This window comes from Triturus cristatus, chromosome 11, assembly GCF_964204655.1.
Source record: "Triturus cristatus chromosome 11, aTriCri1.1, whole genome shotgun sequence".
Lineage (NCBI taxonomy): Eukaryota > Metazoa > Chordata > Amphibia > Caudata > Salamandridae > Triturus > Triturus cristatus.
The window spans coordinates 118544455-118561209 of NC_140594.1; the positions used below are offsets into that span (position 1 = coordinate 118544455).

At 43.1% G+C, this 16755-nt stretch overlaps 1 protein-coding gene across 1 annotated transcript in view; it reads right to left on the bottom strand.

Moving 5' to 3' along the window:
* Positions 1–16755, bottom strand: part of RAB36 (RAB36, member RAS oncogene family) — a 135695-nt gene that overhangs the window by 36731 nt on the left and 82209 nt on the right. Inside the window, exon 10 of the mRNA XM_085633321.1 lies at positions 2904–3023. Coding sequence (XP_085489447.1) covers positions 2904–3023 — 120 coding nt within the window. The remainder of the gene's footprint in view (positions 1–2903; positions 3024–16755) is intronic.

A 16755-nucleotide genomic window follows, 5' to 3' on the forward strand; every position in this document is an offset into this window, starting at 1 on the left:
CACATTAGATCTGAAATCGGCATATCACCAAATCAGATTAGATGAGGACTCAAAAGACTTAACTGCTTTTGTTACTCCATATGGAACATACCGGTTTCTTAGACTTCCTTTTGGCTTGGTATCAGCCGCATCAGTGTTTCAGAGGGCTTTGGAGAATGTGTGTTGATCTTTGGAGTAGACAATGAGGAGCATGATGCAAGACTCTTAGATGTATTAAACAGGCTTAATGACTTCAGATTGACTGTTAAGATTGACAAATGTAAATTTAGGAGAACTTCCATTGATTATCTTGGTCACACTATCTCAGAAGGTGGTGTATTGCCGAAAGAAGGTTTGATCACCTCGATACAGAAAATGGTCTCTCCTACAAGTAAGGAAGAACTAATGAGTTTTTTAGGAATGGCAGAATATTACAGTAAATTTGTTCAGGATTTTGCCTCATTGTGTGTCAATATGAGAGCTTTATTACGCAAGGGTTGTGAGTTCGTTTGGAATGAGTCGTGTGAAAAGGAGTTTTGCTTCCTTAAAGAAAAGTTAAACTCAGCACCCAAATTAAGCAACTTTGACCCAGACAAAAAATCGATTCTAATAACTGATGCCAGTTTGAAAGGCCTAGGTGTAGTTCTTCTTCAAAAAGGTGATGACAAGGATGACGTTATTCTATTTTTGTCAAGGAGTTTAAGGGGTGCTGAACAGAGATACTCCGTAGTGGAAAGAGAAGCACTGGCAATTTACTGGTCTGTGAAGAAACTCAAAAATTTGCTGTGGGGAAATGTTTTTGAAGTCAGGACAGATCACAAGCCGTTGTGCGAGATTTTCAAGAAAAAGGGCATTGATGCCGTCTCTAGTAGAATCACTAAATGGGTTGTGGGTCTGCAAGATTATAATTTTGAAATCAAGTATCTTCCTGGGGTAGAGAACAAAGTGGCTGATGCTCTATCTCGTCTTGTCCTTAAAGAGGATATGGAAGTTGAAAACGAGAATGAACAAGATGAGGAATTAGTATGTGTTATTGAAGAAAACATCATTGATAAAGTAAGGTGGGAGGAAGCACTTCAGGCTGATGTTGATTTAAGGAAAGTAATGGAGTGTATTAATGTTGGCTGGAGAATTAAACCCAAAGATAATGAAATTTTAGAGAAGTTTTGGCATGTCAAAGATCAACTGTCTGAACAGAATGGTCTTCTGGTTAGGGGCATGAGACTTGTTCCTCCAAGTTCTATTAGAGAAGAACTCATATCACTGGCACACATAGGACATTTAGGAATTTCTAAAACAAAGGAAAGACTGAGATTATCCTATTGGTGGCCCGGGATGGATTTACAGATTGAAAGGAAGATTAGGGACTGCATGGATTGTGCGTTAAGTGAGAGAGTAGCCAAACCGAAGGTACAGCCCATAGTCATAAGAGATCGTCCAGATGGACCCTGGAAAGAAGTAGGGTTAGACATTGTTGGGCCTGTTAGCTATGCCAGTACAGAATGGTATATACTGGTTCTGGTAGATTTTTATTCCAGGTGGCCAGAAATAGCTATCACTCGTGGGATCGAAACAAAACATGTCATTTCGTTCCTTGAAAAGCTCATTGCCAGGGAGGGAATATCCTGCAGCATTCTTACGGACAATGGTGTCCAATTAGTTTCTAGGGAAATGGAGGTGTTTTTGTCTAAACATGGCATTAGGCACAAAAAATCCCCGCTATATCACCCAGAGACAAATGGTATGGTTGAGAGGTTCAATCGTGTACTCAAAGAAACCATTGAAATGGCTAAGTCGTCTAATTCAGACTGGCGTCCTGAGGTTTGGAAGAAGGTTGAGGTCTACAGATTTTCACCACATGCTGTTACCAAGAGAACTCCCTTTGAGCTCTTTAGAGGTAGGTGTGCCAATACTATTGTTACTCCCCCATGGGTTAATGACATGCAACCGGGAAGGTTTAGTGAAAATGAAAATAGCAATTGGCAGCTGGCAGAGTCAAAGAAAATTGAATATAGAAAGAAAATTCATGATTTGAGGAAAAATGTAAAGAAAACAGTGGTCAAGGTTGGAGATTGGATTCTCATAAAAAATCCTTCAATAAAAAAGTCTTCTACAGCATTTTTGAAGCCTATTCAAGTCATTAAGATTTTCACAAATGCTGTTAAGACTGCTGATCACCGCATCTGGAACTTGAACAGGGTGGTGGTGGTTAGAAAAGAGTTTACTTCTAAGCCTACCCAATCCTCTAATGTGTCACTTACAACCCAGAATGCACCCAATGTCATTCGGAAGTCTTCTAGGGTATCTCATTCTCCAAAGTATTTAAATGATTATATTAAGTAAGTTATATCTAACTGTTTCTATGTTTTTCCCTGTAGGTAAGCTTTTATACTATGTAGTTTACTTTGTTATTTTGGAAATGTACATTTGATTTGTTATTTATTAGGAAGGGAGATGTGTGGCATCCTAGAGCTCCATGTCTGTTGCTAAGCACTGTAGAATGTTATGATGTAAATAGCTGAGACAGGCCATTGAGAGCTGAGCTGTGTAACCTGAAGCAACAGTTTGTAGCTGCTGCTCGTGGATGGGATTCTTTCTTAGGAATAAACCTACTTCAACATGAACATGGTGTAACCCTCGTTCTTACACAGGGGTTGTGTGATCAGGACTCATTGGTAGACGAGAAACGGTGCACCTTCAGAGCCCTTCTGAACTTTGACCGGGTTCATTTAAGTCTGAGTTAAAGAGGAAGAACACCCACATCACTGTTCTGTTATCCCGCCATATGCAAAATATCCCCGTCACTTGAGCTGCTGGTCAGCTACATTCATCTCTTCTTTTATGGTCCGGTTGGTTATGAGCACACACACCCGGATCACCTCTATTATATTTCCACTGAGCATAAGAAGGGTAGATAAACATACTTATGAGGTTTCCTGTTCCAATCTTTGCCAGATGAGCATTGTTCTTCTCCAGTTCTTTTAACATGGACATCTCGAAGGCAAGAGCAGCAACCCGGAAGAAAAACTCCTTCACGTTCTCACCTGATGAAGGAAAGGGGAGTAAGTTACACACTGATCTGAAGGAGAGAGGAGAAGCACGTTTACAACAAGGAGAACATGGGGGGTTTCAATAGGATCACTGGTTTGACATTAGAATGTGAACACCATTTGCTGTTCCAATTATTGCACGACATGAGAAATTTGAGTCAACATTAATCTCTTGATGCAGAGAGGGCACTATATTTACTTAATTTAAGACATGATATATATGTTCGCAGTACATGGCAAGTGACGCTAGCTAAACAAGATGACCTGCCAACAAAATTATATGTTTGATCCCAGGACTTCTGCTCTTTTTACCTTATGCAGTTCTTTATAAAATAAGTTTGTTTTGAAGGGATGGAGGGGAGAGAGCAAGGGAAAACGTGAACTATGCTAGAATGTTAAAACAAAAAAGAAAAAAGTAGTTCCCTGAATGTAAACAGTGAAAGGATAAAAGTCATACAACCATAGCATGGTTAAGGGGGAAGAAAAAAATGAATCAAGAGTAAGCCATGGAATAAGAAGTAGGAAATGAGAGAGACAAGAAAACTAGTCAAACAAGAGCACTGGGCTGACCCAAAGCCAAGTACATTAGAATACGTTTCAAAGCAGACACCTAAAGGTGACAGTGGGTGAAACCTAAAAATGAAGAAAGTCAGCAAGTTAAATGGTGTGAATGGCGAAAATCAGCTGAAAAATATAATTAGTCACAACTCATAACTTTTAAAGTATCTCATCAAATTTAATTAGGTGAAATGAAAGCACATGTGTCCACCCATCTTACACAAAGAGGGGTACAAAATAAAACCAGAAGGATTTTTGTTGTTGTTTTTCTTTAGCTTTGTATGAGATGCATGGTACTGGTGCTGTGGAAACTCATCACCGGTAATTACCAGTACTGTACAGTAACAATCTGCCAGTACCGTTCGCTTACGAGTTAAACCCATGGGATGAGGAACAATTGTACTGCCATGGCTGTACCAGAGTAGAACCACACAGAATGCCCAGTTCCATTGGGTCTAAGAGTCCCATTCGCCCTTTGCTCTGAGCAGGCGGTAGAGCGGAGCAGCGGCTTCGCTTCAGTGCAAGCGGTGGCTGGAGCAGTCATGGACAGTTGAGGCGGTTAGGAGAAGGTGAAGGTGTGACACTCATGGCAGGGAGGAACTTTGCATGCTTACCCCTAGTGAGAGGAGGGCAGGCAGGGCTGAGGACGAGGCTGAGCTGCTGTTGCAACCAAAGTCTAAAGCAGTTTTAATGGCCTCTTCGTCCTGCTGACAACATGGATTGGTGTTCCTGCACCCAGGAAAACCGGATGCGAAAACCCTGGGTCAATCATGATAGGGTGGAGTGGAATTTCACCCAGTAATTCTGCCTCGTCTGACTTCGTCTGCAAGGCGCGCTTGTGAAGAAACTGCGGCCAGTAGCCAAGGGGCTGAACGCCGATGATGCAGTGTTTGTGCCTGGCCCATGACGACATGGAAACAGGACATCCTGATGCCAGTGGAGCCTTGGGCAAGGCATGGTAGAAATGAAACTGGCTCACAGTGCGGTCTACGGAGTGCAAGCCTGACGGGCATCAGGAGTCCACAGCAGAGAAAGCAAAATATGGCACATTGGTCAAACTGACATCACCCGCACACAGCCCTTCAAAGGCTGTCGGAGATATGTATGTTATGTTTCATATGTTACAAACTCGTGTTCAGCATCAGCTGCAGCATACTGCTTAAGCGTGGCCACTTGGAAGTCATTCTGTCCTCTGGAATCACCCATTTGTACAGAGGAGCAGCGCTGGCAAAACTCTCAGAAGTCCGAGGATGACTGCCAGTGGGTCAATGAGGTACTCTGTGTGAGAACTATTTGTACACGCTTACTCATTTAAAAACATATATATATATTCAGTTTTCTATAGTGGAACAAGAGCCAAAGGCATTGGAACGCTTTACAAAGGAAGAAAAATACGTTACGTATGATTATAACCCAAATCAATGACAGGGGCGGTGGGTGAGATTTTCAAGTGGTGGGGCGCAAACGAATTAGCATACAGCACCGTAGCGAGCGAGCGTAGCGAGCGAGCCCGAACCCCAAAAGGGGGGTTTGGGGTGGTTACCCCCCCCCCCTAGAAAATTTTGAAAAAAAAGAAGAAAGATCGTGCATTTTCAAGCAAATTTGAGAAAGCAGGAAGGTTAATAAAGCAATTGTGAAAGTGCAGTTATTACATTAATAGATGGCATAACATAGGTAGCTGCTTATTCAGTATTACCACAGATCTTCATACATTCTGTCCTATTATGCTCAGGTGCTGAATTCAGACTATAAGACTCATGGAAATCTCAGCTCTAAGAGTAGAAGAAGTTGCACAGCAGTGTAATGGTTGCCAGGCTCGTTCCGCAGGAGCGTCAGGAACTTGAAGAAAAGTCCACAGTCTTCCCCTAAGGCCTTCCGACTCTATTAGACTCTAGAGTAACGAATGGCACGCAAGGGGAAAACAGGGAAACAAAACAAGGCACATTCTAATTCGCTCATAGAGGCTACCACCAAATGATCCCGAAAACCAGTCACAAACGAGCACAATTCAGGCCCCTAAGCTACACTTACAAGACACTACAAAACACTGTCCCAGCATACCTCAACAATTGAATCTGCTCTTACAAACCTTTCAGGCACCTCTGCTCGTCCAGACTCCTACTTGCACACAGCTTACCCATAGAGAAAATCAGATCTGTCAGTCAAGCCTTCTCCTACATCCCTCCTAAAGTATGGAACGACCCGTTGATACATGTTAGAGACTCCTCCTCACTTTTTGAATTTCGTAAGAAGCTAAAGACTCGGCTTTTCAAGAAGTCCTACTTCCTAGGTGTGGCTAGACATAACATGATAAGACAGGTTTAAAATACTGTTCGATATGATTCTAGTTTTCTCTTCTTTTCTTCAAATCAGGCAGCCATTATAGCCTACACCACAGGTTTCCAAACTTTTCATGCTGGTGACACACTTTTTTGACATTCCTGCTTTAGTGACACGGTAATGCGAGCGAGCAGTGAACATGTTGCATTAGCCGTGCGTTAGGTATTGTTTAATGACATGTCTTAACCAAAAGGGTTGGGGTGTTGGGTGTGTGTAAGTGAGAGAGGGACATGGAATAAGGTAGAAAAGGGCTGGTAAAAATGGCCCCATGGCCTGCGACCTCTTATTTAATTATCCTGATCAGGCCCGGCTCCAGGAATTTTTATTTGGGTGGGCCAAGGGTGCATTTGGGGGGGCCACTGCGGGATCGATTTGTCGCATATATGTCTAGGCAGGCCTGCTTCAGTGCCCTCCTTTATCTCTTCTTAGTCTTACAAGGCCCAGTAAAACGCACTCTTTTCCAAATCTCTTTCTAAATATTATCACTCTCAAAAAGTGTTTTTTCTATGAAATGTTCCTTTGATGGGAAAAGGAGGTTCCTGAGGTGGTAGTATCAGGCAACTGACACTACTCGGGCTCCCTCTGAGCGAGCCTTCAGGGAGAATCCCTCTTCATTACTACCTCCACCTGACCCCGGACTCTGCAACGCACTCCCTTACAGGCTTGATTATCCACTACTCCTCTCCAGTGCACCTTATCTTACAGCTGACCTTGGGCCCTAGCCCCATATCAGGCACCATCGGGCTCCACTTTCATTTTTCCCGGTAAAAACAATAGTAAAATCACCTTCAAACTTAAAACATTGAATAAAGCAGTAAATATAATTAGCACGCACTTTAAAGTATGTTCCACAGTAGCCTGTATGACCAGACTGCTAATTAAACAAAAACAGAAAGGCCATGACAGGGCCGGGTTTAGCGCTGATGCGAAAGTCTTTTTTGGCGCCACACTAATAACCCCTTTCTCCGTAAATACCTTTACTACCACCTTCCAACAGTGCCCCTCATCCCTCCATGGCCCCCCTATTGACCTCTTCCTCGGATTCCCTCACTGCCACACTCCACAAGTGCCCCTGATCTCCCCATAGCCCCTCCCCCTCGTGACCTCCTCCTCGGATTCCCTCACTGTCACCCTCCACCAGTGCCCCTCATCTCTCTGTAGCCCCTCCCCCTCATGACCTCCTCCTCAGACTCCCTCTCTACCACCCTCCACCAGTGCTCCTCGTCTCTCCCTAGCTCCCCCCCTCCACCCCATGACCTCTTCCTCGGATTCCCTCACTGCCGCCCTCCAACAGTGCCCCTCATTGCTCCATAGCCCCTCCCACCACCACCTCCTCCTCAGATTCCCTCGCTGCCACCCTCCAACAGTGCCCCTCATCTTTACGTAGCCCCTCTCTCATATGCATTTCATTTGTTGTACAGCGCTACTCATGTCAGTGTAGTGTGTGTCAGTACTTTACACCACGCACACATTATACAGAGACAATGAGTCATACAAGTATGTAAATCAGTCTACAGGGAATGTCACATAAGCAATGAGGATTACAAGGTGTATGAATCACGTCATCCATACTGGTGGGCAATATATTTTAAGAGGGTTTGGTCTGGGGAAACAACTTTAGGATTTAAAGAGTATTACATGGGGGTCAGCTTTACTGATAAAAATGTATATCTGCCCAAACATACTCATTTCAGCAACATTAGAATAATGAAAGACTGAGGAAGTTCTAACTACATCACAAAACAAAAATAAGCGAAGTTCTAACTACACCATTCATGTTTGTATGCAGCTCTTTGGTGACAGTTCATTGGTCACTGTCCTATGTTAGGATTGTAACTTCTGAACTGCAAGTAGCACAAGGATCTCTGTGACAAAGGCAGTAACCCACTGAGCTATCCACATAAAACACAGTTCATCTGCATTCAAAAACTACGGACAGACAAACGATTGCCCTCCAGCGGATCATTAATCACCAGCGTTATCTGGGCATGTTGTGTTGTCTTATTTTATCCTGCATCGGTCATGATAATGATAAAAAAAATTGTTTAAATGAAGCACGCACAAAGTATGTGTCCTGCTGGTCCTGTGCACATTTTAAATCGAAAAACAAATAGTGACAAATTCTCCTACCTACTTTATTAGTCAAACTGTGTCACAGCCTGGTGTGATAAACTGCTGCAGGGGTCGGGAAAGGTGACAGGAATAAACAAACTTCTTTTCTCCTGCACTGCATAGAAAAGGAAATATCCACGCAGCAGGACAGTCGGCAAAGGTTACCGGTGCCAAACAAAGGATTTGTCCCTTTCGCCATGTGGAGATGGAGGGGTGAAAAAAAAACAAAGCCTCGTTAATGGTCTTGTAAAGACCTGTGAAGTACCCGGGTGCGGCTGCGATAATCTCAAAGCTGTCTGTGTGTGTGGGAAGCTGTCTCAGCCTGGGCGCGCGCACACACAGACAGCTCTTTGAGCTCAATTCCGTTGCGCCCCTGCCTTCAAGCCCTCACTGCGAGGGCCAAGGCTCCTGTTGCGCGACACACCCACGAAGGTCAGGCGACACAGTAACGTGTCGCGACACATACTTTGGAAAGCTCTGGCCTACACAGTAGTTGTCTACAAATCATTAAGATCGCTGGTTTGATGTAGTTCCTATATATTTTAAATCATGCACTATTACAGTTTTACTTCATTGCAGTTTTTGGCCTTAGGTTTAGGAAATATTTATGTACATAGCCACTCAGACACCTTCAGCCAGTCTTAGCGTTTTGGGCAAAAGTGCGTACTTACAATTATAGAAAGCGGAACGTTAAGTCCCACAATGCAATTTGCTCTGCTAAAAGCCCCTGCTGGCTGAAGGTGTTTGTTGTACATGATTTAGCCATTTGCAGCTAATCAGTCTTTCTGCCACATTATGGCCTACTTCATGGTGGTGTTTTTGAAGGGATCAGATGCATAGGAAGTTACATTTCCTCTACCATCATGACATGAGACATAGCATCGCCCTTCTCTCACTTTGGAGTGACAGCACTCATCTCACACTCTAGAGTGTGTGAAGCAAATCCGTCTCTAGAAAGTGAAGTGAGTGAACAGGATTTTCTACTTTGTCCCCTTTCCGAGGACATACATCATCTGGGATGATTTTCATTCCTACTTTCAAATAATGTGAAACCATTTTCATCTACTTCTGCCACACTGAAATCTGAAAGTGGCGGTACTCAACTTAACAAAAACCATCCTTCAGTCCATGTTTATAAAGTAACATAAATGCAATTAATGGGAGAGAGGGAGAGAGGGGTGTGTCTGTGTGTGTCTGACAAGTGGCAGTATTTCATGTAGCTGGAGCACATTTTCGAGTTGGGGTGTGGACAGCAGGATAGATGGGCTGTGGACAGTGGGATTGATGAGCAGTGGACAGCAGGATAGATGAGGTGTGGGCAGTGGTCTATGTGCGCTTTGGGGCTGCAGAACAATGGGTCGTAGACAAAAGGATAAACAAAATTCAGCGCTGTAGGATTGTTGAGTTGGGGGACTGTAGAATGACGGAATGTAAATATTGGTGCACATGTGCTGTGGGCAATAGGATAGATGAATGATGGGACTGTAGGGTAGTAGTAGTATTATAAGTTTACTGCATTAATCAAAAGATTACAGTACGGTCAGTACAAGTATAGGGAATTCAGTAAAATAGATAATGATATTTTAAAATCAAGTCATAAAATACAGTTTACTAGCATCTGGACCCAGATGGATACAATTCAGAATAGAGGCATTATATCTATATCACAGAGTTAATGATGTGTACACCTTGTCTGAAAATTTCATTTTTGCACTATTGTCCTTGAGGCTATTGCGGTTTCTAGCGGTTTAAACAGTAAATCTCATGTTTTGCCCTATTGAAAATCCCTGGAAAAAGCCGTTTACTGAATACACCCTTCATGTCCAGCCAACCCTCACTGTGCATGGCCTCGAGTGTTAACCGCGGGGTCTGATCTCTGGCCAGGGGGCCTGTCCCCACCCTTCATTAAAAATATATATATATCTTTTATCAATTTTTTCAATACAATTAAACATACATTCCCATATGCATCATACATGTTAGAAGAAATGTTGTTATGGTCTTGTATACATAAAGTCGGGTATTACCATTATACAGTTGTAGCCATAGGTACAATCACAGCGTGTGTGTCTATATATTTGTGAAGAATATTATTTTCTCGTGTTTACCTTGTGCACGTGGCTACCTCTGCAGACAAACAGCGCTTGCATAACACGAGTGCACAGTTTCACCCGATAACGTACGGGTACATTTCACACATATAACACATATGGAAACTCTGCAAATAGTAACACATCAGCGATGTTCGTGAACATGTATGAAGGTGACAGATATTATTATTTTCAATGGAAAAACCGAAAACGAAGGAAAAAATAACAGAGAGATGAAACATGAGACCAGCAGTGAAGGCAGTGTGAAAGGGGCCGTCTAGAGTGTGCTGTGACAGGTCGCACTGTTTGTGGTGAGGCGGAGCTGCGTTTCATGTTTTGTGCATGACCGGAGGAGTGTCAAAGTTTACTTGTGCGGAACGTGTCTCATGCAAGTCCGGGCCATGTCACGACAGATGCTCCAGGTTTCATCAATGCGTTGGGTGTGGTGGAATCACTGAGTGCTGTTTCCATCATTATCTCCTGCCTGCTGCGCGGGAGGCGTGTGTACCGCAGCGTTAGGATGTGTGCTTTCAGGATGCCATGCCATCCCTGGACTGCGCTGTTAATGCCTTTAATGATACGGTGGGAGCGAGGGTAATCGTGAACCGCTGACTCCGGGGAGGGTGGGAGTGCTCCAGAGTTTGCACTTTGCGCCCCCTCTCCAGCCAGCACTACACCTGCAGGGACCATACAGGCTTGCTGATAATTAATTAATTCTCTAGAGGTCATCAGAAGACGCATCCTACCTGTGTGTCCCCCCAGGCGTGAAGAGATGGAGCAGCAGGCCCGATGCACACCGTCCACGAGTCACGACCACGAGGCTCAGGCGACGCGAGTCAGTGAAGTGAACCGTACCGGATCCGAGTCATCCGACGCACGCTTACCTTACGTCACGTGCTGCGCGGTGACCGGCCAATCCTGGCGCAGTGGCGCTGCATGCTGCGCCAGGATTGGCTTGAAGGGCACAGTGACTGCTCGCCCTGTCGCCCTTTTGCTGCCAGCGCTGCCGCCAGCAGGTCCTGCACCCCCCCCCCCCCCCCCCTACTAGCTAATGGGGCCGGCCTGGGTGCGCATGCTCGGGCAAGTTGCTGCCCGAAGCATACATGCGGGGGAAAAAAAAACGTTTTTTTCAAAGACCTGTCAATCATCATTCAAATCAATCACCAGCCAGCCCGCCCCCACCCCCCTGCACACTCCCGATAAAGTCGGGTGCTGCCCGGCGCCGCCGGAATAATTTTGGTGCTGCGCTAAAGTAAATGGTAAAACATTTATTTTAATTATTTAACCGTAGGGCAATGACCATGCCCACCTCAGTCCCATTGCCGGTCTCCTGCTCCCGCATCGTCGGTTTTCCAGTAAGCATACCTCTTCGGAACCTCATTCCAGGTCCATTGATCCTTGGTTACCTGAGCCAAGTTGAACAACTAATCACAAGACTTAGCCCCCGGCTACGTCCCGCCGTTTTTAACTATACAATCGGTTCTGAATCTACCGCGGCTGCGGTTATTCAGGTTTATCGTACAGGCATTATTGTTCCTTGTCCTGATGATGATCCTTGCATTTGTCTAGTAGGATCGAAACGCCGTCGACACTTATAAATACCCGAAATGTTAAAAGCATGATTTTGACACATAAGGGTGTTGCTTAAAATGTTTGTTTTCTCAAGTATTGATGATTCCTATAAGCAAACTATGTATTTATGCCTGAACCTCCTTGTTTCTATGACCTAATGTATGTACTGGACGCAGGCTTGTGTCCCACTTTATCTACCTTCTTAAATTTTGCTTATTTTTGTACATTAGTAAAATTCATGACCTCTGTCCGGCTGGATAAGTCTCTCTCTTGATAAGTACTGATTCGGGTCCTTATTTATTATTAACCCTATTCCTCTTATGACTAGGGACAATTGTTGTTTATAATCACCTCAGGATAAAAGGCAAACAGAAAACAGAGAAAGAGGTCACGAACAAGATGAAAAAAAGATTTCCAGTAAGATGGAGATGACAGTAAGGCAATAGAAAGAGCCGCGAAAACTCAAAAGGCGAAACCAAGAAAGGAACTTTAGAAAGAAGATGGAGAAGGGTGAAAACACTCAGGGGCATATGAGCAAAGGCTTCATCGCCGCTTTAGCGGCACTTTTTGCCGCTAAAGCGGCGAATTTTGTATCGCCCTATTAGCAAGCTGTCGCTAACAGCAGTTAGCGACAGCTTTCAGGTGATAGCAACCGGTTTGGGGCCCGCTTTGCATGTCAGCGATATTTATCGCTAATGACATGCAAAGTGGGCGTACCCAAACTGTTAGCGACTGAAAGCAGTCGCTAACACAGCTCTCGCCTATTATCAACGCAGGCTGTGCGATAAAAAAAGTCGCGCTAAGCGCGATTATCGCCAGAATCTAACACCTGCTCAAAACATTACTTACCTGTGTTATCAATGGGAGGTGGATTGTCAGGTTAAGTCCCCATTGGCGTTAATGCGTGAATATCGCTGGATTTCCAGCGATATTCAGGCATTTCGCCGCTGGATATATTATCACAATGGAGATAAACGTTGCTAATAGCATGTTTTCTCCGCTAACATATCCAACGATAGGCAGCGATAATAAACACGCTAAGCACCTTTTGCGATAAATATCGCAATTCCTTGCTAATATGCCCCTTAGTGAGTAGTGACAAGGTTGGGATAGCAAAGTGGGGGTTTCAGATGAGGCCGTCAGCATATTAGGCTTACGTATTAGATTAGTAGATCAGACGTAATCAATTTGTCTTTGGAACAGGAGGATTTTAAGCTCTTTTTTTTACCGTTTCAAGACCAGAATTGGAACATAGAGCTGGTGGAAGTGAGCTTCAAATTATTGTGGCGTTGCCAGACAAGGGTTGGTTCATACACTGCTCATTTTTTAATGTAAGAGGCACATGGAAGGGGGATTATGTATTTCTGAAGCCATGTAGATCTTCAGAGATTTTTCAATTTCTCATTTAAATAGGAAGTAGTAGACATGTGAAAGACTATGGAAGTGGTGCGAGTGATGAAGAACGGCAAAAGAAAAGCCCGCCACACACGAGTGGTACTCGTAATCTGGCAGGCGGGCCATGCATGGCGCAGCACCACCAAACTCGTAATCAGCCCCTAAGATCTTTAGGTCTTACTAAGATATACATTGCCTGAAACCCCCAAATAATCTAAGTTGTTGACCTATATTGTAGGCAAAAGTAGAGATTTGCCCTTGTAGGCTAAGTCTGTTGACGAGACGGAAACCCCGGGTTCGGTGAGGGCTTCGTCTATGGTCTCTGGAACGGTATTTATTTCAACACACGTACATCAAAGCTTTTTGTTACTAGCTGAGCAAGGGCAGGTGGCTGTTACTTATGATTGAATAAGAAAGATTTCAGGTGTTTCCTGGACAGAACCAGTACAGTTTCTGTGCAAAAGTTACATGCATACATAGCAGCCACAGAAAGGCCCCATGTCCTAGAGTGTTCTTGTGCGGCCTGGGACTGGTTACCAGATATTGATGAGAAGAACGGAGAGCAAGGCAGGTCATAACGAAGACAAATCTATAGAGGAGCCGCACATCTAACCAGTCAAAGGCAGCGGATGGTAACAGCACCACTTTGTGCATTATTAACATTCCAGATCTAAATTTCATCTGAAACACAGGAATAATCTTTAGTTCGCTAGTATTAATAAATATTTTAAATGATTTCACATTTTTATTCTATATTAAAATATGTTAATGATTTGTTTAAAGAATAATAAATGTGAATAATCTTCCCTATACTTTCCCATAGGAAGATGTCCACTATAGTGGTGGATTTCTTCATCTATATGTCAAATGTTACTAATAATAACTTTACACTCATACATTTACTCTTGGATGTCTCCAGCTCACTGATGTCGGGGGTAGAGACAAGTAAGTCTACACTTAGGGATAAATCTACACTCAGAAATGGTGAATTGCACAAATGTTTCGATTTACGCTAAGTAAAATCGTACAGTTACACGTGAGTGCACATGCTGTTTATGTGATGATCACATATGTACAAATCCGCCTGTGGCCGGTGAAGCTCAGAGACTACTTGTGGACTAGATCTAGGTGTTTTGCATGATCTGCCGGCATTGTTTCTGAGCAAACATCAATAGCCGGGAGGAGTGAGGCTGAAGTAGGCTGTCTGTACGGTTTGATAGAGAAGGCGGCCACAATGGGTGTATTTTATATTTTTGCATCAGGTGATGCTGAGAGATGATTTGAAATCCAAACACTGCCAATTTTATGGCAAATTGTGTGAGACGTGATATGTGTGCATATGTGTCTATGGTATTTAGACAAAATATTGAGTCGAAAAAACCGAGTCACACAAATATCAAGTTTTGAATAACGTTATACAGAAATATTGTTTACAAAATTATCGATTTTTTAAGTTAAGTAGTATCATTGCTAAAAATATCTGAGTTGTTAATATTGTTTAAAAAATTATAGTTGTAAAAATATAATTTTAATTATCTTTATGTATTTTAGTTTATATTTTATTTGTATATGTTATAAATTGTTTGTATAATTTTTCTTAATGTTTTTAAAATATAGTTTGTAATTTTTAGTTGTTTTTAAATGTAATTTGTTTTTTTAAATTTGTTTTTTTAATTAGGTTTTTCAAAGCCATACAATATTCCATATAATTACAGCGTAATGGAAAACATCAAGGCCTGTAATAACGAAAACAAAAACAAAAATAGGGAGGGGAACGGGGGAAAACAAAGGAATCACATGTGCAAGCTTTAACCCGACATCACATCTTGACAGAAATATGAGGACAGTCAGTAATGTTATGAACAGAGGCACAATCTCACATAGATCTCATAATACAATAGTGTATCCAAATATGGCTTTCAGATCATGAACATCTATCAGCAACAGGCAGCATTCATTGTTAATGGTTGTATTACAATGGTCAGCAATGTTAACCTCGTGGGCGTTGAGCGTGCAAGACAGGGTGGTTCTAAAGTCGTGTTAGGCGGGATGGAAGGGCGCGATTCTCTCTGCCATAGCCAGGTAAGCAATGGAGCCCATATACCTTTAGGTCTGGATGCAAGGGGCATTAGTTCCCAATATGCAGACAATTGTTCCTGACAAAACGGGATATCATTTACCCAGGTTGAGGGTGCGGAGCATTTGCACCAATGTATGGCCACTTTGGCAACAACAGCAGCATGGCAAGGAGGCGGCGATCTGCAGGGGGAGCTTCTTTTTCATAGCCCAGTATGCCCACCAGAGGCACATGCCTCAATTCCCTCCCGGTGATGTCCCACATAGTGTCATACACCTTTTCCCAATATCTCACTATCGGCGGGCATTGCCACGCTCAATGAAGGAATGTGGCTTGTGGTGTATGGCATCTCCAGCAGTTAGTATGTGCTATGAGACCCATATCAAAGATCTGCAGTGAGGTTCAATGTATTTGATGTAGCAACTTAAAGTGAAAAAGACGTCTTTGCTATTGCTATCCAGCTAGCCATTGAAATGTAATTTAATTGTTAATTGTAATTTATAGTGTCGGAGGGGGTTATCAGATTTGTAGGGGTGCAGGGTGGGAAGGTAATTATTTATAATTAATGAATAATTAATATTAATGATCTGATTGATAATTAATTATGTATGTTGTGTAACTGATTTTTTTAAAGTTATATTTTAGGTGCAGGTTGTAGGGTTTGTTGGGGGTAAAAGTGGCAAGTTCATTATAATTAATTAATAATACATTTGTAATTAATATTATCTATATAATTGATAATTAATTATGTAAAACATGCCGACCCTTCCGCAGTGGCCAGTTGGAGAATCTCACTTATACTATGGGCACGGGCGGAAAGTACGTCTTTACACAGGGAGGAAATAGCAGGATTACGTAAATACCCTATCGCCCAGCTATGGGACGCTATACTTGTAGATCTGACATGTACAGATGGAGAAGAGGTGTATAACCCTTCAAAGGAGGTGAGGGGACGAGACACAGATGCTGGATTCCAGACACATGGCTCCCCCGGATTGAATGAAACCGAGGTCTGATGTGGTGGGGGAGGTCACGCCTGTGATATACACGAGTCGGGAAAGGCAAGACATAACCACTATTTCCTTCAATCACTAAGAGGACAGGGTGGTACATTTAATGTAGGACAACTGCGAAGGCGACACATTTCCCCTGCATATTCTGACCAGGGTGTGATGATATGACAATAGTTCTTTTGTTTGTTTTTCTGTTTGATTGTAGAATTAGAAATTGTATCTGTTTTGCCTCAATTTGACACTGAACCAGATAACCAGGTACAGACATTGATGTGTACAGCCGAGAATGGATGAATATTCTTCTTATATCCGTGTGGACACCAAGGGGTGGTTCTTCTGATAGCTGATACAACAAGAATGCAATATGTGGTCAGTCACCTGCTGTATGGACTTAATGTTTATCACAGTTTGCGAATATTCCGGCAATGCCCGCTGACCCTTTATTGCACCTGCGATGACTATTTGCTCACTGTCTCACCCGAGCTCTCTTCCCTACTTGTCTAACCTCTCCCTCCCTCCCTCCCTCCCTCCCCCTTCCTTCCCATTTCCCCACTTTTATTTCCATTGTA